A 24,707-nucleotide genomic window follows, 5' to 3' on the forward strand; every position below is an offset into this window, starting at 1 on the left:
AAAAAATACATATTTACTTGATGCATTGTGTATCGGTGTCTATGAAGCACATGGACATGTATTTTACATTCAAGAATGTTGAATAACAAGAAATATTCCATCATGCTGGATAAAATAGACACGAAAATGGTCAAAACACAAGGAAGTATATAAATGTAAAAATAATTCAAACTTGGTTAGATTGGATGGAAAGTGTCTGCAAACATATTTTTTTAATTCTTGCTACAGATTCTCAAACAACCAAAAACCTCTTGTATGTTAGTTTCATCCTTTTACATGCATTCCTGTTTGTCTTATTTGAAAACCTTTTGACCTCTTGAGTCGCGACCTTTGGAACACCCTCTGGCTGTTTCTGTAGAAGATACTCTTCTTCACCGTAGTTACCTGCAGGTTCGGTTGTGCTCCTAATGTGTTGAAATAGACTCTTATCTGAATCTTGATCTCTGATTCATCACTTGCCCTGATGGGAGCTACACAATGCAGTAGTGTAAAGTCCGACGGGCCTCGTTATCTGAACCACACCGTGGTTATCTGATCGCCACGCTGGCTGATTGTAACTTATGACTCCGCTCTGCAGTGTCAGAAACTAGTGATGAACAACTCGCTAAGCTTACAGGTTATGACAATACAGCGCCAATGATGTGCTAACATGAGAAACTAGAGAGGGTAATCTGAAACGGGAAACAATCTGGCTGCTGTACGGGATGTGGGTTTTTTGGGTTTTTTTTTTTTTACATTAATGTCATTCTAACCAGAGAAAAATGTAAACGTGCCTCCTGGCATGTTTTATTAGTCTTTAAATCACGGAGATGAGAGGAATTTATTTAAAATTTTGTGCACAGTTCTCTTCTCAATATTTAAATAGACTAAACTCTTGAAGTTATTTCTAGATTGTTCTCAGGTATCTTGGTATTTGCACATTATTTTGTAACATCATCACCCCACAGAAAAAAATGTGTCCAATGAAGTACAGCATTTGCAATAGTGCCCTAACTTTACTGCAAGTAAATAAATAAATAGGTGCAATTTATTTATTAAAGACAGCTTTCTAATATTTGGACTTTTGTGCTCTCATTTTATTTTCTGCAAAGTTTTTGTCGCATCAGTCCTATGCACCTCACATGGCTCACTAGATCAATTTCTTTGTACTTGCATTTTGCTTTTTTACGTTTTTTGCTTGAATGTTTGAGCAACAGTTGGAGACAGATCATTTATCAATATTTATAATCTCACTGGAAAATAATAAAACCAATCGAACTTCTTTAAATTATTTTATTTTATTATTACAATGACATAAATCATGATATGATTAACTCTTTACTAGATGATTATTGCCATATAATAAGAACAGTTCCTGTAAAATAAATGCAGCTGAAGCATTTTCAAATGTTTTTTTACATAAGTTGCATCAGGAAACATTTGTGTGATAATTTGTCATTTGCTTTCTGACATAGAGGAACATTTATCTCAGTCCCTCATAAAAATGGGAAAGACAAGAAAACACGATATTCAAGTTAGGCTGATGTTAGATGATCTTCAGTATTCAGTCAGAGGAATAATAAAAATGTTTAAAATTAGAAAAACAGTGAGAAGGAAGCTTGAATGAGGAGCCATGTTCATCTTTTCTCCATAAAAGTGAGAAACATGGAGGGGTGAAAGGTTATATTAACAATGAACCCACTGGACCATTAGAAGTGAAATGTGTGCAGCTTTTCCATGTGGGTTATCCCATCAAGCTATTTTTTTGGGTCTAGAAATAATAACTATTTGAGGAATAAAAGAGAGTAAACATCATTCGCTGTGTTGTCATGTCACTGCATGCCGTTCTGACAACACAGAACCACCAGTGGGGACATATTTTTGAAATGTAATTATAGCTTTTGATTGCCTGTGTGGACTAATGGTCCATGAGGCGGTGGTGGGTTGAAGGAGAGTCTCTGGAGCAGACCACAACACAAAGGTCCTGTTAGCACACATTGCCAATGTGTAATCATTTAAAAAGTGATTTCAGCATTGTCACCACCACTGTAAACATCTTAGCTCACTGCCATGGCGACTAATAGGACTTGTTGGGATTGGTCCATTCACTGACTGGTGAAAAAGTCAATGCATGTCCTTCCATTGCCTGCGGTGCTGGTATTCGGTCTTCCTCCCAAGTTAAATGTTGCTTTAATTTGCTTCAAGCTAATGAAAACAAAGCAACTGTGTGTAATTTATCCATATAATGTGTTTCACTTTGTGAACTGAGTTACTGAGATAGATTAACTTTTTAATAATATGCAAATTTATTGAATGGGTCTGTAATAACGGCCTTCAGCTTATCTACATTAGTCTCAGGTTTCTTTTATCGTCTTAGCACTGTCCCAGGGGTTCAGCGGTATCGGTGTCTTTAGCAGTGTGAGCGGGTTCCAAGTCCTGCTGGAGAATTAAATCAGTTTCTCCATAAAACTTGTCAGCAAAAGGAAGCATGAAGGGCTCTGAAACCTCCTTGTAGACAGTTGCAGATGCCACGGCTTGTCAAATCATCAGTATCTGTGGAAACTTCCCACTCGATCTCAGGCAGCTTGGATTCAGACACTCTATTCTTCCTCCACACTCTGGGATCTACAAAATGATCAACAAAAGAAATACAACAATAAAGCCCAGTTTGTTGAGACGTTTGTGTGTTTGTGTGTTGAAGATTTGATTCACCTCATCAATCTCTCCAAAACTCTTAAACATGCTTTGGTTCTCAATCTCTCTTTAAGGCTGTAGGCATTTTTGTTACTTGTTCTATTTTTGTCCCGCCACACTTTTTCCCTCCAGTAAACTTTCCAGTAATATGCTTGAATACAGCACTCTGAATATCTAGCTTTTTACCAATGACCTTTAATAATGACTGTCTGCATTGAATAATCTTACATAAGATTTGGCGTGCCATAACTTTTTTCTTTTAGTAATTACTTTCTATATATTATTTTCTGGGTTTTCATAAGTTTTAAATGGAGATAAAAGCTTAAAATACATTAGCGTGTGTGTAATGAAAACATTTTTAATTGAGTTACTGAAATAAATGAACTTTTCAATGATATTTTAATTTCCTAAGATGCATCTGTAGATTCAAAAAGCTTTAATCCACAAACCCGCTTTGTGTCTCAAGTTTAAGGAATGCTTCCTCATACTCATGAGATTTTCACAGTCAGAGAAGAGCTGAAGGTCACAAAGTGAAATGTTTTTCTTACAATTATTCTCTAACGAGTTCAGATCCTGTATGAAGCAAGATTTTTATTTTCATGTCGCACAAAAGGTAAATGTTAGACAGCCTCCGGCAAAGAAGCAAGCGAGACAGCAAGGACAAATCAAGTTTTCATGACAAGAATTTTATTTCCTTTTTTTTTTCATTACATTTTGCATTAAATTAAAGAGTTTTTTTTTCCTTTACAACATACATTAAGCTGTGAATCAGATGTTAAGGAAGTGGAGAGAGAGTAGGGCAAAAAACTTTGTGACGTCACAATATCTTACAAGCTTACAAAGTTCAAAAGTTTGAAAAGTCGATAAGAGTTGATTTGCATCTAACAGCAGTGAATTATAACAAGGGTGAAAGACAAAAAAGGCACACACTAAAGAACCTCACTGCCCACAGCGGCCGTCACAGTCAGTCCTAATCCAGCCTGTCGAAAACTCCTGCGGTCCTGCTGACGTCGAAATGCTCGACGTCGAAATGCTCGACGCTCAAAATAAACGCCCAGATATGTTCACGTGTCCACACGAGACGGTGGATGTTTAAACCTTCTCACCCAGACACGGGTTGTTGTTCTCCGTCTGTGTGGACGTGATGATTCATGAATCAAAAGGTTTACGAACAAGTTGTCAGTTTCATTCCAGGAAAACATATTTGAAACACCGGCAAAAAGGGATGGACTTGTGTGAAGGATGAAACCTTGTTATTTTGGACTACTTATGCCCGTTGGATGGCAGCGCTGATGGCATATGAAAGGCTTCAAAATAAATTCATCTTTCTTTGTGGTAACATAACCTCACCCTGTAATTACAGAAACATCCAAACTTTTAAATTGAGCGCAATTATTTAGCAGCGGGGAGAAAAAAAAAAACACTTTTAAGAGTGAATTGTTTGTAACAAAATCACCAGTGGCATAATTATTGGAATTTATTTTAAGTTGATTAATATGATTTCACAAATATTTCCAGTTTCTGCCAGGAGAGCAATTATTTAAAAAGTTTAAAACAACTTGACTAGAGATAGACTAGAAGAGGATCCATATTTATCTTGCCATCATTTCTGGGAGCAGAGTATTGTGGGTCACTAAAACAACTTTTAAATGTTACGTAGATGTTTGGAAATGCCAGAAAAAAAGGCAAAATGTGGAATGTGCTGAAGTCCATTGGGATAAGAACTAGAACCCTGTACTTTAGTCATTTCAGTCTAGGCGAGTTTGACATAAAACAACAAATGAGTGCAAAAAAGCCCCTCATGCCCACTGTTAGGATGTGTAATGCTGTGGGCTGGTTATATCTAAAAACTAGTTAGTGTACTGGTGGAATATTCCTGGATGTGTCAAGCTGGATCATTTTGTGACAGTAGAAAGAGGAATGGTCAGAGATCCGTCTCTGTTTTTGATCCAAACTTTTTAAATTTTGTAGAAGACCTTTGGTAAAAAAAAAGTGGTTGTCTTAGCACTGGTGATTTGTATATATATATATATATATATATATATATATATATATATATATATATATATATATATATATTTTTTTTTTTTTTTTTTTTTTTTTTTTTTAATTGAACAGATTTTTCGCAAATGTAGAAGTTGAATTTTTCAGGACTTTGCAGAGCGAGGTTATGCTTTTACAAACGCCACATATTTTATTGTACGGTTATATTTTACACAAGTTTTGAAACAAAGGTGGCAAAAAATTTCTCAATTGCTTGTTTTGTTGCTATTTGTAATTTTCTTTGTTTCATCAAAACATGTCTATCTTTTAAATGAGATCTTGGATCTCAATGAGACACCCTGTATAAATAAAAGTTACAAATAACAAAAAAATAAACAAACATAACCGACTATATTTCCTGGAAAAACTGTTCAACATGTTTTAATAGAGAACCGTTGAGCTGACTCCTGCTTTGAAGATATTTTCAGCCAAATCCTGTAAGCATATAGACAACACATGAAAACCAGAAACCCATTCTCAGATCCTACATCACCCTCTTAGTTTAGCTGTGGATAGAGACATTGTTGGCTTTCCTCCATTGAGACATGGAAAAAAAACAAAAAACTGCTGGACATGAAGAAAACTTTGACCTATCTACACATACAACAATAGAAGAGTGCTCCACTGATTTAAGTGTTTTGGTGAGGGGTGATCGAAGGAAACATAAGAGGTCATATAAGTCAAACTCTCAGGCCTTAATAATAAGAGTCAGTGAAGCAAAATAATTTTAAAAAAAGCAACACTAGTATTTTTTCAAATAGTTTTCTTACAAAAAAACGGGGTTAAATAGAGAAACTTCTTCACTACTGTTTTAAAATCCCAGCTTTCTTCACAGGAACCAGCCTGTTTATGCAACTGCCTAAGAAATGAATGCTTATAAGAAGCAGTGAGCTTCTGTAGCTCACTGGGGGCCTATTGTATCTCATACTAATAGCTCGCTACGGTGCTGTTGTTGCAGTATTATTGCAATGCACCGGAAAGCTACCTCGGCCTTCTCAGCTCGTAGCAAATCTTAACTGTTCTGGTCATCACACCAAACAACAAAAATGAATAAAAACCAACATCAGGAACGTTTAGCTTGTATAAAAAAAGGAAAAAAAGAAGAAAAAGAATTGCAGACAATGCCAACACAACATGAACGGCGGCTCAAAGCGCGTTAATGGCACAGTCAGAAATGAACCACAAAGATGATTGAGTGAGTGTGTGTGCAGAAAGAGTAAAAAAAGAAGAAAGTGATCGCTCCTTCCTCTCCTCCGTCTGACCTGTTAACTGTGTTAATGTCTAAGGGACCAGAATTACAACAATAACACCTACATTCTTTAACTGCATTTTTATCAAACAAGGGAAATATCATGACGTAAGAAAATAAAAACAAAAAAGGAATACAACAAGGACACAAAGTTAACAACTATTAAAGAAAAACATTGTCACTACTTTAGGGTGTAAGGCACAAATTTACATGTGGAAAAATAAGCAGACGATAAAAAGTTTTTCTTTTGTTTTTTTTTTCTTCTTTTTCTTATTGTTTCCATTTTTTTCTCCGCCTGCTCGTCCACGTGGCGCCGCGCTGGACCGGCGTCGCTCTGTCGCAACGTTTAGCTTAGTTTTGAGCACTGATTCCTGCACTGTTGCTGCGCCTCTTCCTTTTATGTGTAACATGCAACAGTGAGTTAATCAGGACGAATGTTTTGGACTCAGACGAAAAAAAAACCACAGTGCTGATTGGAGGGGAGGGTCGAGGGTTTGCTTGGTGGAGGAGTGAAAGGGGGAGATTTTGGAGATCTTTTTTTTCATCTTGATTGGTTGAAAACAATGGAAACTCTGGTCTGAAAAGGTAAAAGTCTGTTCTGGCACAGTTTAAATAAATATCTCCACCTCGTCGTCGTCGTCGTATCTCGAGCTGCAGTGAGACCTTTTTTTAAAGTCTACAAGAAAAGTTCTACTGGCTCCAGTTTAATGACTTTAAATATTTTTTTTTCCTCACTTGATTAATTATTATTAAAAGACCTCTTCGTTGTCTCCACTCTCTGTCCAAGCCTAGAAAGTCAGTTTGTTCTTTTAAAGCACTTAATAAAAATAAATACAACAGGCTATTAGTATTAACAGTCACGTATTGTTCAGTACAGTAGGAGATTCTTCTGGCCGGGCCTCAGCAGAACCCACCCAGGTCTTGATTGCTGTAACACTGAGACTCTCTTCACAGTTTCCAACAGGACTCAGTCCGAATCCAGTCTCTCTGAGTGCTTCTGTACATTGATTATTCTCCGTCCCCTGACCCCTGTACGCTCACCGTCCATCGGCACGATAACGTATGATAAGTCAAGTCCGGGTGGCTGAAGACACTACAAACAGGGGAGCCACCATCTTGAATGCTACAGGGTGCCAATATGTGAAATACCAGGACAGGCTTCACTTCCTCTCTCAGGAGTACATCTTCCTCTTTGTGTTTACAGACAAACTGGGAGCTGATCTGAGCTCAACAACAGACAACATCCATTGGATATTTACATATTTATATAAAAACAAATTATTTAAAAACAAAATCTGTGAATTTCCACCAAAAACAAACAAATGCACTAAAAGGAGATGCAAGTTGTACAGTAGTCCCTGTTTCTTCTGTCTGAAAACACCTTTAGCTTCTGTCTGTTCAGTCTGGCTTAAATGGGTTACGAGCTGACTATGTGCCGGAGTCACTGGACTTTGCTTTTGTTGAGAGAGAGACTACGGAGGGTTTCGGGGGAACGTCGGGTTTGAGGTGTTTGCTGCCCGTTCGAGGCAGCGAGCCGTAAGTGATCATCCCAGGCTGCCGAGAGAGCGATATGCCCTGCGTTGTCATTTGTATGGAGTCCACCCTCTGGGGGGCGGGCGGCGGGGTCTCCACACGGAAGCTGTGATGTCTCGACAAATGGGAGGAGTTGGATGAGTTGGTGTTGTGCTTCTTCAGCGCTGAGGATCCAGAAGCAGAAGACGCCGATCCTTTCCGGAGGCCGTACACTGACGAGTGGACCTCCAGACGTTTGCCCATCTGTGGGACGGCAGGAGGGACGGTGAGGGATGCCTCTCGCTGGGGAACGCGAGGTGGAAGCATCCCGTCTGCATCCATCATGTGGCTCTTTCCTGGCTTGTACTCCAAGGTGGCCCCTTGGTCTTCCATGACGCCGTGGGCCATGCCCAGGTCGCTGTGATGGGGCTGCTCCACATACTCGTGCTGGTAGGACTGCTGCAGGTGAGGCGGAAGCTGATGCTGATGCTGCGGCAAAGGCAAAACGACAACGCTGGGGATGTGACCAGGTGAAGCCCTCAGGGGCAGGTCCGTGGAGATGACAGGAGACCCGATAGGCGGCATGTCCTTGGTACAAGCGTTGATGAGGTTCTGATTTCTTTCCCACTCACGGCTTCCACGGCTGGGCTTGCGACGCGGCTGCATCGGCGTGGATTCAGGCGTTGGCAGAGCAGCGAGGTCCAGGTGGTGCTGGTCGGCTTTTATCAGCATCTTGGCATTTGGCGTCAGTCGCCCATTGTGCATCAAAGGGGTGAGAATCGCCTCCGGGCGGCCATCTTTGGCCTGCGTCTCAAACAGACCGGTCAGCTTGGTCACGCTGTTCATCGACCCGCGGCGGGAGTGGAGATGCAGGCTGTCCTTCTCCTTGCGACCTGTCAGGTCCAGATCTCGCCGCCGGTGGTCACAGACGCAGTAGACGATGAGACCTGAGAAGATGGCGCCCATCGCAAAAGCCAAGATGACAGCTATGGCCAACAGGGTCACGGGAACCAGCTGGTCACGACCCTTCTGGTAGCTCTCACGGATCACACCTGCAGAGAGACACATTGACAAACAACAGTCACTCAAAAGGGCAAAGAAGGCTGACATTTTCAAACAAACAAAAACTAGAATTACAGATGATTTATATGTAATTTCAGAAGACGGCGGAAGATTAAAAGCTCCAATCATTTTATGGAAAATATGCAAATGAAGGAAGATTTATCCTATTATTAAAAAAAAAAAAACTACTTTTCATAATGACTGCAAATGGTAGCTTCAGGTGTGGAAATTCAATATTTCCCTAAGACACAATCTCAGAGTGAGGATGTTTTTCAGAGGTGATTAGGATTCCCATTTTTAAATCCCACATAAAACCTCCTGGTAAAATGAGAATGATTCGAGAGCAGATAAAGGAGCATGAAATACTCAAACCCCTTTTCTTTTCACGGCTGCAAATGTGAGACTTTTCATAAAGCTTGAATCCAATCTCACGAATCCTAGAGAATACATTGAAAAGCCTCTGATTAGGCAGTGAATCCAATGAGTTGCATCATTGGGGATTTGAATGATTCTCCAAGACTAAAATAGGAGATGCATGAAAATAGATAATTTAATAGAAGCAGCTGTGAGTTACTGTGACATTTGGAGAGTAGGATCAACATGTTTCAGGTTGTAAACCAGAATCAAAGATAACATTTGATTTCAGTACATACTGACAGGGGTCATGACATGAGCAATATGACTCTCCACCCAGAGCACCACAAACTGGGGGCGCCACAAAAAAATCCCAAACATATAAAAATGGAAGTTTTCTATTGCTTATTTGATTTCTGCAGTGACTATGTACTTGTTATAGGACAGTTTGAGATTTGTTGAAGTATTACTCTACGGTTTACATATTTGCACCGATTTTTAACTCTAAAATATTTGTGAAAAAATTGTGTCTTTTCATAGAGCATGTCTACAATATCTGAAACAATATGCAGTTTGAAAAGTTGAGGTATCTAGATGCAATGTTACTTCACTCAGTATTGACTGGCGTTTACAAAGCAGCCAATCCAGAAGCACCATTTACTTTCCTTAGCACTGATTGGCTGAAAACCCAAGAGCAGAGATTAGCTTCTGTGGTAGAGCCCAGACGATGCCCAATCTGCATATTAATGCATATTAAGGTATAACACATTTATTACTATTAGTACAAACCGTGGAAACCATTTAAGCACTACTGCTTTCTTATATTCTTTGAGTCTCTTCTGTCCATCATTTGAACAATTAAAGTTTTTCCTCCGACTCTAAATATGGAGAGAAGAATTTTCTTAATTCTGAAGATCAACACACATGTTTGCATTTTCTTTAAATGATTGTTTTCCTGTTTTTCACATTTTTAGGAGTGGCTAGGAGGAGTTTTACCCCTGAGTCATGTCATATTTTTACAACCAAGTTAAACTAAAAGACATCTGCTCAACTGAAAAATGTGTGCATAAAAAAGCCTCAATTTTAAGGCTTGGTGACTTCTTTGAATAAAATAATTTTTTAACATAACTTTTTATGAATAACTATACTAAAATTAAAAAAGTTGAACTTTCCAGAATTTTTCAGTGGAATCTTATTGTAATAAGATTTATTTTGAGGTATTATATATATATATATATATATATATATATATATATATATATATATATATATATATATATATATATATATATATATATATACCATAAAATGCGGAGTGGCTTTATGCAAATATATCCACTCAACAACTGTTCTCCAAGGAAACCCGCAACCCGCATCCTAAACAGTTTTGTGCCATTACTGAACCATAAACTGTGTTTCTTGTTGAGGTAGAGCAGAGCTTCACCAAGAAAACACAAACCAAACAGACGTTTCTGGTTTCCCCAGTAGCAGCATGTTAGAGGAGTGCAGCCGGATCGTTCTCTGGTGCCAACAAAATGCCGTGGAGACGGATCTAGTTGAGCAGCACAAAACAACTCTAAGATATTACTATTTTTAAGCTGGACCACTTTCTTTTACCTTTTTTAAAACGGGCACCAACTTAATGTTTTTTTTGTCAGTATAAATTTATTTTACAGTGCTGAGAATAGAACAGGTTTTAAAGATGTGTCAATTAATTCTTAGGGGAATTTGTGCCTTTAAAAAGGAGCTTTACGTGTCCTGCTGAGGTTGGAATATTTGAAGTATTACATACATGTTTTAGTAATGTAGCATTATTTAATACATATTGCGATGATGCATCGATCAGTCGTTGATTGAAGTTGGCAAGTATTATCCAGCTCTTAAGGTAATTTGTTCAATTAAATCAATGGTGTTGGAGAAGGTTTAGTCAGAAAAAAAAAGACATTTAGGAGTGCGAGTCCCAGGGAGCAGGACCTGGAGACACAGATACAGGCTTAGTTAAAGCTGTGGTATTTCCTGCAGCTTTACAGGTTGCAGTGATCTGCTTGAGAGATATATATGATGCACAGTGGAGCTTGAGAAATCTGTTTTCACTCCACAGACAGTGATATATGCCGTACTATTGGACAAAGAGTGAAGTACACACCTGCATCAAGGCTATTGAATGTGCCGCGGCTGCTCTTTGTGTGATGAAGTCCACCTGCTCTGTCCTCTGTCCGCAGTAACTGATCTGTGCCTTCTGCCACTCAGCTGTGGACATGTTATAAATCGTTTTGTGCTGGACTTCGATGCTAAACCCCAGATGTCTACGTTTGTGAATAGACTGGAGTTTCTTCTCTGTAACTGATCAATCATCCATCTTTTAGATATTTTGAGATAAAGAAAAATTTGATACATTGTCCTTTTATAATCTTTGTTTTCATAAAGACTGTGAACATAAAGACAGTTGCCCGTGAACAACTGATCAACAAATATGTAACATCCTCTAAAAAAATAGTTTTAATGAATATTAAGGTATATTTGGTGTTTGATCTATTAAAAATAGGCAGTCAGGTATTTGTGGATTTTAGCTTTTCGCAGGTGGTTGTGGTTCCTAACCTATTTGAACATAATATTTTAGAATGACCCAGTCAAAGACCTTCTTTGAATCTAATAGAAAATTTGTGGACAGAGCTAAAGATTAGGGTAATGTCAGGGAGGTCATCCAACCTCATAGACCTGAAGCTCTTTACTCAAGGTAAATTGGTAGAATACCAGCAGAAATATGCAAAAAGCTGGATAGAAAATAATAATAGTTTTATTGCTGTAATTTCATTGACTTTTGAATAAGATGATGCATTTTTTTTATTAAAAATGTGAGTAATGTTTGTGATATTTTTCAGGGGAGAGACAATGGACTGCCTCATCCCTTTTTGTAGACAAACATTACCTCTAAATCTACCACTGGAATATACTTTTACAATTTTGGCCTTGACTGTATATTAAAGTAGTTTTGAATTAAAGTTTTAAAAAAGTGAGTGGAAAGGTAAATAAACACCCAATCCACACATATTTAAGTTGCATCCGAGATGCACGTGAGTCGTTTTCAGTGTCTCTGCTAGTTTTTCTGTTGAAGTCGAAGGCAGGAGCTCCTGAAGAAGCTAATTAGTAAATGCATCTCAAAAGCTGACATCCGTTAAACACCTAATTTCACTAAATTTGCTTTGAGTGAGCATATTTTTGCTTCGTTTAAACAGGAAATCGTTCTTCAAATTTTTACTCCAAGTATGATGTAATGTCTGCTTATGTGTGCATTTTTGTCTGTTGATTCTCCCAGTTCTGCTCAAGTTGTAGGAATTCACTTTGTAAAATGGCATTTAAAGATGAGTTAAATAGAATATATTTGAATTAATTAGGCTGGATCGTTGAGTTGAATAAAGGTTTCATCTGCTTTTTTTGTCTGCCTGTAGTACTTCTAATATCTGCACTATGAGTTTCAATATCAGTTTAGTTTAAAGAAAAGTATCTCAAGCCAAACTGGACGCAGTAATGCTTTGAAACCCGAACGTGGTCGGGTATTTCTGTTTGTTGTCTTTTGCTCGGCTGTGTCAGAATATCCTCTGTGTCTCCTCAGCGAGACGCAACACAGACGCAGAGACGACCTGATAATCTGTTCTCATGAAACTGAAATCCAGACTCTGTTAAACCAACATCCATAATCCTCACTTACAGCAGACATACTTCATTAGTCCCCCAACGTGACTTTAAAAGCTGTTTTCAAGGCTGAAATCAATCACTGAGAAATACTTCAGTCTGTGTTTGAACTTTAAAGTTCAACCTGGATAAGTAAGAAAAAAAAGTTTTGTCTGATTATCGCAAAACTAAAACTTCTGATTTATCAGGAGAAAGCTGATGACATGCAGATTTTCCATCTTTCATTCGGAGTCGAACTAAAGAGGTTAAAACTTATTTTTTATGACAGAAGGGATGTGCCTGGCTCTATGGATGGTGTGAGGAGTGATGAGCCTTATCTGCTGCGAGGCGTTGGGGTTTGACAAGTGTTTTGCTGAGAACCTGTGTGACCAAATGGCCTGTCTGTGGGGTGAAACATCTGCTTCCCTTCTCATGCATTAACATCTGAGTCAGAAAAAGATACCTCTCTTCACTGCCATATCTCATTTTGTTGACTTTCTGCTCTCATGTCTTCTTTTTTTTATGGTTTTCAACAACTTTTGACTTCCTTGAGCTGTGAGACTGTTTTCTCTTGCAGTGGTAAGTTTCTGCATGGAAAGAGTTCTCCACTGTGGAAACGGCGAAGGCTGTAATTACAACCATGTGCTCTTCGTGAGTTATCATCTTTTGGCAGAAAGGAAAGGATAGTGGTCACAGTGGTGGTGGGCGCCTTATGAGAGCAGTTGGGGTGAATATTTCTGCTAACAAAGAAGTGATGCAGAAAGAATTCAAGGATCACTCGAGGCAAGAAACCTCGGAAATCTCCAGAAGCCAACTGGAAAATGAAAGTGGGAGCATAAACATACAGCTTGGCCCAAACTATCAGGTCCTTTAACCCTTGTTAATAGCAAATAGGTCATTCATCTCTGTCCTTCACAGAACATTATTGTTAAAGTTACTTGAGCTGGGATCTTGGATTTTACTTTAAATGTTCTTTCACCTGCTCAAAAACATGCTGGTTGAGTTTAATGGAGACACTGAAATGCTGTTGGGCTTAAATGTGAATGAGGGTCTCTTACAGTATTTTAATTGGTCACAACCACAAATTTCAATTATTTTTATGTGATTGGCAAACACAACGTAGCTCAAAGCTTGAAGAAAAAAGGTTTCTGTTTGCAAATTTGTTTTCTGCAAATAATGCAAAACAGAGTTGCATTTCTTTCGGCCCACTGAATTAAATTACTGGTAGAAAAGTGTCTTCAGTATCTACCCAATATTTAGAAGATGAAGATGAAACTGGAATTCAACTTTTTGGACTACATGCCAAATAGTCTGTAGTCCATTTGGCATGTAGTTGATATTGTGAATACACCATGAAACAAGGTGGTGGAAGCATCATGCTGTGGGGACGCTTTTCCTCCCCAGCAGAAACAACTGGCCAGATATGATGGGAGGATAGTCAGAGCAAGAAATAATTTAATCCTGGAAGAAAACTGGTCACCTGCCAGTAGGACAATAACTCCAGAGCTTATTGCTTAAATGGTCTAGTCAAAGTCCAGTCCTACATCCAATTGAGAATAAGTAACAAGACATGAAAGTTAAAGTTTGGAAGTGCTTTTTGTCTAATCTGACTGAGGATGAGTCATTTTTGCAAACGGTAACGGGCAAAAATGTCAGCCTTTTTAAAATGTGTAAATCTGGTAAAGACAAAAGACATGAAGTCATAAATGCACCATAAAAAAAGAAAACATATTGACTGAGTGGTGGTGAACACAAATGCATGTCAAACTTCTAAGATTTTATTTGTAAAGAAATTTCCAATACAGCACATTTATTTTGGTGGTTGCAAACTGACAAAATATTGATCGATTTAAGTGGTATAAATCATTTTGCAGGGTCTCTTAGAGGGACTGGCGACCTGTTCAAGGTATGCCCCACCCCTTGCACACTGACCACTGGAGAAATGGCCTCATCACCCTGCAAGGAGTACAAATGTGTAGGAAAAGTAGAGACAGATTGGACAAGGAGTTATGCATCCTTGTAAACTTTAGACTTAAATTTTCTCATTAGTTTTTCATCCAACAAGCAAAGTCTTATTGATCCTGCCCAATACGTGGGACTCTGTTTGGAAAATCTGTACTTTGCTTTTGTTTTTACTTCTTTCTGCTCCACTAATAATCCCTTACCTCTTCTGAAAGCTTACAGTAACACAAAAAACACAATTTCAAGGCCTTGGGTAAAACAAAAATAAGGGAAAAAAGGTGAAACTTTAAAGGCTTCTATCTTTCTCGGGAGTTGTTTCTCTCACATCAAAGCCAGAGAAGTTGCTGCAGAAGACGCCTCAGCTGCCTCACTCAAATCACATGACTTCAGGCTTTTGAATCTAGGTGGCAACGCGTCTCTCTTTTCCCCCTTGCACTCAGTGATGCTCGGAAAACTTTTCAAAACTGATACAACTTGACCTTTGAGTTTCAAAGTTCTGCTAAAACCCACAGAAACCCTCTAGCCTCATCCTGACCCACAATCTTCTGGTTTTAAAACTTGCTACTTCCCCCAGATGAATTGCAAAGCATGCGGTGGCTCGACGCTTCTCTGTGTGTGATTTAGTTTTAATTTCACTCTGCCTCGGGTCTCGAGATTCAGATATTAAACACACCACTCTGATGCTCCGATACGTCTTCGTGTCAAAACAGACTGGGTCCGCAGCTGTTGTAAATCAGAAAAAATTGTAATCTGCTGTGACTGGAACATGCGAATCCTCTCTATCTCTATCTGTCCAACACACACAGAGGACCGCGTACGCTCTTTTAATCTCCTCACAGGCACAGTCTGCCTTAAGCCCACAGAGCCTGTCTTTGTGTTGGTGTTGGGGAAACTTCAAAGGCGGTTAAACATCACAGAGGGGTTTTGTAGCGGGCCCTAACCTTTTGACTACTGTGTGTAACACAAAGACGCGGTATGAGGAATGATAGAACCTCTATCAAACTCAACTGGACTCACTCATGTGTCATGTGCTGAAAAACAGTGCAGCCGACCCTAATTATGGGAGCAGACATCTTAAATTATAATCAGTGTTTTTATTGCTGTTTGCAGCAGATTCGTAAAACGTAGGTGCCTGACATAAAAAAGACCTTTGGAGCCATGTCACTCTTCCTTTATGGATGAGAATGCAGAGACAGAGGACATTTTCAGAAAATTGGAAGGAAGGAGAGAGCACTTTTACTTTCTACAAAGATCTTTTGTGCAAGAAAAGTTGGTTGTATTCTTAAAAGCAAATACGTGAAGAGGGAGAGCAGATTCTTCTTCTTACCACAATTTGACGAGACATTTTTAACGTTGGCTATAAGAGAAAGATCAACCTAAAGCTCAGGGATAGGATTGCAACAAAGTAGCAAATTGCAAGTGTTGTTTGTGAGCATAAAGTGTCTTGGGTAAGATGGGTTTTTACTTTTTATTTTCTCCCCTGAAAGGACAAATGTCTACTTACATCCATGTCAACTTTATGAAAGTACATCAGTAACTACCACTACTTGCATATAATATTTAGCTTCAGCTGGGACTTTTTGATGTGAGCCAAATGGTTGATGGATTTTCTATCAATATCTTTACAGCTCTTCCAACTACCACATGTATGACGGCAGCTTTAAGTGACCAAATGTGTGCAACTGCATCAACCACACATTATGTGTATAAGTGAGACTTTCAGCTGCTCAAATGTTTTATACAACCATTGCTAATATAAAATATTATGTTTTCAAGAATTGATGCAGGTTTGTGCATGTTGCTGACAATGCTGGTCAGAACTGGAGGACAAATTTCAGCTTTGGGCTGAATAATCATTTTTGTTGCCAATACATTCAGCCTCCAAGCTTTTGCATTCATGTAGCATTTGTCTTAATTTCCTTCTCCTCACTGCATAAATCACCACTTACATTTCAACTTCATAAGCTCACAATTGATTTGAACTTTCCTGCTTTTGTTTTGGATGGCATTGTGTTAATCATTGATGTTTGAATAAGGTGTTCTATTTTCTCCACTTTTAAAAATGACAGTTTTAACTAATGTGAGCTATAAGCTTCCTACCAGATTTTGAAATTGATTATATATGCCCTGTAAGTGGTTCATGCTGCCTTTACTGCAGGAAGTTCTGCAGGAGAATTTTCTGTTTAGGACACGCTTTGCTTTGCGTGTCTTCCAAAAAAAGGACACTGGTTCTTAGACGGTGACAGCATTTATGAAAATCCCTTTGATCCTCCTCGCTGCTCGGATATTATCCCATTAAGTCTTGTGTATGTTTGTGTTCAAGAGCCACTTGCATTAATGGTATTATTCAATATTAAAGCCTTCATCAGACAATTCAGAGTTGCAGCAAAGCATACTGATTAGCTAGTCAAGATATAATTAAATCTCTAATTATATCATTCTGCACCTCAGGTATTAAAAGTGATGTACTAACCTTGTAGCCAATTTCCTGCATGCAGACTGTGATATTTAATAGTCATAGTACATCGGGGTAATTCAAATATCCATGGGAACAATCATAAATTTCTGTTTGATTTCTTAAACTGACACTGCTAAAGATTAAGGACTGAGTTGTTACAATATACGGCTTAGGATGGGATATGTAAATGAAATTATAGAGCTAATTATCGCCAGAGTGCAGGAATATCACATACTGGCATATTGAACACAGAGTTGGCAGGAAGAGTTTTACTCAAACTATTGAATTCTTAAAACAATTTTAAAAAAATAGGTGGGAAAGTAATTAACATTGATTCCTGATGTTGACCTGCTTAAGTGTATCTTATTATGCCATAATTACAAATAAATATTTTAATAAACAGGAATAAAACCACCAAAGAACAAACAGTGAGCTTGTAGTACGCTCTGATTAATATGAGTGTTACGTAAAACAAAAACTGACATCTGAAAGTGGATGAGAAATTTGTGAGGTCAAAAGAAAGACCAGTCATGGTTTGACTGATTTTTGTTTTCTTTTTTTTTTTTTTGCTTTCTTTGTTGCGTCCAGCAAAGGCGAAATCTCTTCTGGTGCAGCCAAAACATGAAAGCTGTAAATGTGTGTAGAAAACAGAGGCGGCCTTAAAGAACAATGAGCTAATCAGCCGAGGAAATTATGGCTTGTGGGTTGATGTCAGTCAAGGAAGTGCGTAAATGCTGCGGGAAAAAAACATACAGCCCATTGTCTTTATAATCACTCGAAATGAGCTGCAAATAATTTCTCGATCGGCTACACAAAAGCCTGAACACACTTTAGCTGAAAGGAGACGCAGAATAAAGCTCAAGTAACACAACGGTGACTGCTTTAGAGTAGAAGGGATTTTAGTTTTACAGTTGGATCTGCATGTTTCTTTGAAACACTGGGTTTTATTTTTTTCTTTCGTAAAGGGCCATTACACCAACCTTTCACCTAAATCCCACCATGGCTTTTTATACAGGATTAGAGTAAATCCAATCATTCAGCTAGTGGGACATCACCCACTAGGCATGATATTGCTGAAAAGACAGAAAAACTGACACTCTCTACCAAGGTATTTTCTGCTTTTGCTACCATTTTCTGTTCCTCAGAGAATGGTAAACTTTGCTCAGACTAGCCTGTGTGATGCTAGGTTTGAACCTGAGCAAAACAGCTAAATCCAAATGCATTGATTTTCAGCCCTGTGATTGGCTGATTCATGATTTGTGCTAACAAGCAGTTGAGAAATTAAAACAAAGATTTCTATGTCAGTTGGAAAATAAAATTAGATTTTGATTTCTTTGCTGTAGTGTTCTTTTACCAACTTAAACATGTAATGTTATATATTCACACTGCATCCTAAATGACAGTGGGGGGGTTTTCCTACTAATTCTGTTTCCCACAGAATGAGATGAAGAGAAATCGGAGACACATTGACAAGAAAGAAAAAGAAAAAGTGCTCCATCGCCGTCTCCACGAGGTCACAGTCCCTTTCTATCATCGCAGCCTCATGTTGGCACACAGGTGTCAGAAAGATACCTGCAGCTGAAAATAGCCCTTGCAGAGCAGCTGTCAGTTGACAGGTCGTATTACTGTGAAATCCGAGCATGAAGGGAAATCATAAATTACATTAGCTCTTGATAAGCACATCTGATCAAAAACATTGTGCTTTTTACTCGGTAAAAGCAAGGTTCTTTTCTGATTATATTTGCAGAATATAAATGGAAACAGATACTGTCCAAGATCTTATATTTTCTACATAAACCTATATTTTAAGAGATGCTTGTCTCGCATGTTACCAGAAACAAATATCTTAGTAGAATGAAAACCATTTCAAATATTCAGGGGTAGGATTCCTATTGAGCGTAACATTACATAAGGCAAATATCACTAAAAATCTCCCGTACTCTTTCATAAATTAGAGATTAACTAATTTATAAACACCACAATGAATTAGCTTTGAACTGATAACTGTAATCCAGGTTATGGCCTTTCCTTCAAATTAGGGATGCACAGTATTATTGGCATGGTATCGATCGATATGACGCGTAAAATTTAATATCGGACATCGGCCATTCTGTCAAAACAATTCACCGATATAAAAGATGTTTTATATGATAAACCAGCGACAATAATGCCTGCAGCAAAGCGTCATAAAAAACTGTTAAGTATTAATGCACAACTGATGTTCCTCGTGAACAGGCTGAGTTTAGTTTTGTGAAGATTTACAAATTTGCAGTGTTTGAAAAGATATATCGTTAACAAATTTGACATTGAACATAAGTTGAAAGTGTTACATAATTTTCAGCCTCCCTTTTAGCATTTGCATTTGGTAGAGGGTTAAATTGACAAAGACAATGCAGTATTTTAATTCCACAGTAGAGAAAGCCATACAGTTTCAGTAAGTAGGTATAGAAAAAAATATCAATATTGGTATTGCTTATCAGCCAAATGAGTTTTAGTATATCGGCATATCGGATATCGACCAGAAATCCAATATCGTGCATCCCTACTTCAAGGAAAGACGTTTTTTAGGAGTAGTGTAGCCTAGGCTGACTCAAATTCTCTGTCACTACACAAACAAAAGGAGAAACAGAGAAAAGCTTTTGACCACTCTGCAGCTGCAATATCTCAGCAGATTTTATATCACCTCAGATCCTCCTCTCCTCTATTTCGTCTCCTTGCATCTCTTCCCCTTATCCTCCACATAACCTTCAGTGCAACATTATTGTTCTATTCTCTTTAATAAATCTTCATCACGTGACCCTCCATTCGTTCATCCCTAAAGTCTCTTTCCTTGAAGTCTCTTTCCATCCCCCTACTTTCCTTCCACCTCACCAATAATGAATCCATAAATTGGAGCAACACAGCAGTGGTTACAGGTCGAGGTTGGGGGTGGGGGAAAGGGTGGATGTAACGGAGGGGGAGGAAGAGAAGAGCCAGGCTCGACAGAGAAGAGGCGACAGGTATCTGAGAGGAAATGGAGCTAAGGAGAGGCAGGGAATGGATTCATTCCTGCAGATAGGAGAACTGATATGACATCAGCTGCCGAAGAGACAGACTGCAACGGGAAAAACAGTCGAGAAGGTGCCGAGAAGGAGGAGAAAGACAGGGACAGGGCAAGGAGGCTCTGTAAAATTGGTCTGGGAATTAATTTGCACCAGGTAAGGTATAGCCTTGGAACATGCCAGCCTAGTCAGATCAGAGGTCCTGTGGAAGGGAGACTGATCACAATGGCAGCAGATGGTGGAAGGAGGAATAGGCTGCTGATGGCTTATGGGGGAGGTGATGGAAGGAAAGGCAAGATGTGTGCTACAGAATAACATTTACAATCCCATGAGAAGTATTGTCCACATTCCAGATATCTTCTCTTTTTTTTCTTTTGCATTCCACTTATATGTTTCAGATCATAAAACAATATCAGACTTGGCTGAACCGATTAAATACAAAATGCAGGTTTCAAATTATAATTTAGGATTTTTTTTAAGAGATGAAAGCCTTCCAAACCAACAATTTAGGAGATTTCAACTTCAGGCAGTCATTAGGCCTGGATGTGGCTAGTAAAATTAATCAACTTAACTCCTGACCAAGCCAGAGGTTGACTCGGATGGATTTCTTTCCCTAAAAAAACGAAATCATCATTTGAAAAATGCATTTTTTTTTGTCAAAATCAGTTCGATGATCTGAAACATGCATGTGATAAAAAAAGGGAAAAAAACAAGACATCTGTTAGGGGGTACATACTTTTTCACAGAATCTTAGCAGCGAGAGATGAGGCCTGGCTAGACGCACACAAAGCTCAAATGTACTGTGAAACACGAGCAACAACACTGCTACTGCAGTGGCCCCGCTGGAATGCCAAACAATGGTGCTGCTGGGTGTCGAATATAATCATTTGTCTGTGAATCATCACTTTGCAGCATTACTAATTACTCCGGTGGTGTTGGACTAATACATATTGGCAGCACTGTAGTATTCATTAGCAGATAAGATTTCTGTCTCAGCTGCAAATGAAAAATTTAAGGGGTAATTTTAATTTCTTTTACATCATAAACAAGCTTGCAAATGACTTTGGATATGAGATAATATATTTTAGCTGAAGCATAAACTCCAGATTGATGGTGCTGCTGAATGTTGATTCCTCATTTCTGCTGCATAAATTTATCTAAGTCATTAAAATGTAGATGAAATGACTTATTTGCTTGGTTTCAGACTCTATAATCATTTCTCATATGTGTACACTGTTTTCCACTTTTACGTTTTCACAGTACAGTTGACACCTGAAGCCAGCGATGCTTAGAAACGACAGGAAGGAAGAGGAGGCTGGATGGGTGGAGCGGGAAATGAGTACTGTTGGCTGTGGTGCCCAATTTGCCATGCTGAAAGAGTGTTAAGCTGTATGGAGGCAAAACTGTGCTTAATACCATCAAAGCAATCAACACAGTGGAAAAAAAAGCGAATATATAAATAGCAAAAAAGAGGTAGTCTCAAACCAAGCCATGCAAAAACATCAAGAACTGCTCACATAAAGAAAAAATAAAAGGCAAATCTCATCAAAGCTGACTTTTAGAGAAAAAGGAAAATGAAAAGTCTGCAGAGCTGAAATTGAACCAATAAACGGTGAATCAAGCTGCAAAGGTGTCCCATAAAAATAAAATATAATAATAATAATAATAATAATAATAATAATAATAATAATAATAATAATAATAATAATAATAATGATCATACAGAAAAAAACAGCAGAAAGCATTGTTTTGACATATGAAGCCAAGTTGCCATTACCTGAGCGTAAAACTCCCAACATTCCCCCTTGAAATGAATCTAAACCCTTGCAGGTAATTTGGGTGTAAGATGGATTTTAGCTTTTGTTGAGCCAAGTAATTCTGCATCTGCTCAGGTAAAGGCAACTGGAGGCACGGCAGCATGTTGTGATGCTGGCTGTAGGCATGCTGTCTGAAGTCTCTGCCACCATTGTGCTTGGATCTACCTACTGGTGCCTTTGCTGCTTCCAGCTGCCTCTGCTGTGTTTCCTCCATAGACAGGAAACGCAGAAATTCCTACCGCAGAACCAAAATAACGCTTTATAACTAGGAGATGGCGTGATTTCTCTCTAGTCCTAGATTATGGCTCTCATGCGGAGAACCCTCACATCTGATTGGCATCGCCAAATACTTTTGAACTCGTTTGAGGGTATTTTTTTCCGCACAGGAACAATCGGCCTATCAGTCTTGCTTGTCAACAGTTGAATTCTTCAAAGACTTTTACAAGCCTGTGAATGAAATGGCTTCCTGTGTTCTCGCTCAGGTTGTATTCACTCCCCAGAAGGCTGAAGACGCCACAAATCTCTGTGTGGAACGAAAGCTTCCTGTCTGAGCTCAACAGCTGCTTTCTTATTGCTATGGCTGTTTTTACACCTACAGCATTTTCGCTATTGAAGTATCCGCCTCTAATAAATAACATTATCTGTTAATTGAAGTTTAAAGTTTTCATAACCCTTCAATTTTTTCAGATTTCGTCAGGATTTGTATAATGTATCAATGCTAATCAGTACATTTTGGTGAAGTTGAAGAAACGTGACATAGTTTTCAGAATAAAAAAAAATAAAACTGACCAAATTCCCTGACCAAATCTCCACAGCATGATTCTTCCACTATCATGTTTCACCACAGCTAATTTCCTACCAGACACAGCATTTTCCGTACCAGTCAGATAAATTCAGTTTGGTCTCATCCTTTAGCCACATGTTTGGTTTAACCCCTTCACCACTTCTTATGTTTTTCCTTCAGCCGTTTCATTTTGCTGTGAGAGAATTATGAATAACTAAAAGTTGTTCTTTAGAGAGTCCTCAACCTGAGCTGTGGATGCGTTTAGCTCCTCCCGAGTCACTACAGACCAATTAGCTTTGATTGATGCTTTTCTTGTCCAGCCTGTCAGTTTGTCGTCATGTATTAATAAGGTACTGAACTATTTTAGTAAATATTCAAGGCCGGGGATGTTGTTTTATAACCAAACCCTGTTGGAGCTGATCTGCAACATCATACATTGATTGCTGTTTGTTCACAGGACAGCTGGACTCATACTGACACTCAATTATGCACAGCTGGGCTCTTATTTTCTAATTAAATGATCTTTTGAGATATTAGGTTGCAGTTTTATCCATGCCTATCAAAGAAAAGGGCTAAAAATAATTCCATAGTGTAGTTCTCGTATATATTTCTCCAGGTATAAAATGAAAAACTGCATTTTCCTCCATTTAACTGTCATGTCCTTTGACTTATGTTGGTCAATCACATAAAATCCATATAAAATGTCTGGAAATGTTCAGTAGGTTTGAATAAGTTGGCAAGGGACTCTATTATTTTATTATCAATTAACTTTTATAGCCTATATTTTTAACAATGTTGAAGCTGGTTCTAATTGCAGAACCATGAACAAGTGACGTGTTGCTTTAATAGGGTGTGTTATACATCGGTCTGTCCCATCATAATGAACTGGCGGCCCTCCAGAGACCTTTAAATTCCCTCCTTCGATTGGTCCCTAGTCTCCTCCTCCTCTATCCTTTTCTCTGTGACTCATTTATCCAACGAGCTGCCCTTGAGGCGGCACAGCATTAGGCAGGTTGTTAACACAGGAGAAAAAAGGGCGTTCAATGTCATGTCACCGTGTCGCGAAGGATGGCACAGCCGGCAACCGGGCCATCTTCTCCAGGAAATAAATACATCGCCATCTTCCTTTTCAGAGTGTAATGGTCTGGATATTACATCTCCTATGGGACATTACAGTCCACAGATAATAAATCCACACTACTCTGCGTGTGTGTGTGTGTGTGTGTATTTGAGTGTGCATCCTAATGAGCGCTGAGTGTGTAGGTGCACATGGGTGAACGTGTGTCATCTCGCTTGTTTGCTACTTTTCTGCAGCTGGTTTTTCGTGCACAGCATGAGGCAATTTGTCCCCTAGAGAGAAAACCATCCACCATCTATACACCGCGTCAGCTGGAAGCAGCAAGGCAGCCGTAAATCTCAATTACATAAACCTCCCCTAACCCCTTCCACTTTACATCCCCACCCTTCCCCCCTCATTAGCCTGTTGCCACAGGCAACAGTGGACCAAACTGACTGATTTCTGTTACGTTCCAAGGCTTACCAGTGGCTTCAGGTTGAGTCTGAGAGGGCACCGCCACATAAGGGTCCTCCCCTTTGTCTGAACTCATAGGGGGGTCCTTCCGCCCCAGGGGCCCCTCGGCTGCCTCGGGGAGGGCCGAGGTGGGAAGTGAAAGGGTGTGGTGATGGTGGTGGTGGCCTGTCGGACACAGCACAGGTTAACTTCTGCTCAGAGCAAACAGGACCAAGCTCCAGTGCACACAGGCACAGACAGACCAGCTGGACTGCTCACACACACACACACACACACACACACACACACACACACACACACACACACACACACACACACACACACACACACACACACACACACACACACACACACACGCACACACACACACACACACACACACACATATACACACATTCAGTCCTCAGATGAATAAACACACACTCAGACAGCTGCTGGGCTGTGTGAGGGTTAACAAGGTGTTTCCCTTGTGACCCTCTGCAGCTCATTACCAATTACATGTGTGTTTCTAAGGATTGACACGTTTCCTCTTCCTGTCATTTCCCTGTG

General features: G+C 39.1%; 1 protein-coding gene across 2 annotated transcripts in view; it reads right to left on the reverse strand.

Moving 5' to 3' along the window:
- Positions 1–3,338: 3,338 nt before the first annotated feature.
- The window catches only part of sema6a (sema domain, transmembrane domain (TM), and cytoplasmic domain, (semaphorin) 6A), a 140,848-nt gene continuing 119,479 nt past the window's right edge, over positions 3,339–24,707 (reverse strand). The window contains exons 18-19 of one of the 2 annotated variants that reach the window (XM_014995916.2): positions 24,168–24,323; positions 3,339–8,529 (exon numbers count right to left, since the gene is read on the reverse strand). In XM_014995916.2, coding sequence (XP_014851402.1) covers positions 7,394–8,529; positions 24,168–24,323 — 1,292 coding nt within the window. In that variant the 3' untranslated portion in view covers positions 3,339–7,393. The remainder of the gene's footprint in view (positions 8,530–24,167; positions 24,324–24,707) is intronic. The other variant, XM_014995917.2, reaches the window with a different exon arrangement.

The sequence above is a fragment of the Poecilia mexicana genome, unplaced genomic scaffold, assembly GCF_051168715.1.
Source record: "Poecilia mexicana isolate PSO_F unplaced genomic scaffold, ASM5116871v1 scaffold_9, whole genome shotgun sequence".
Taxonomy (NCBI): Eukaryota; Metazoa; Chordata; class Actinopteri; order Cyprinodontiformes; family Poeciliidae; genus Poecilia; species Poecilia mexicana.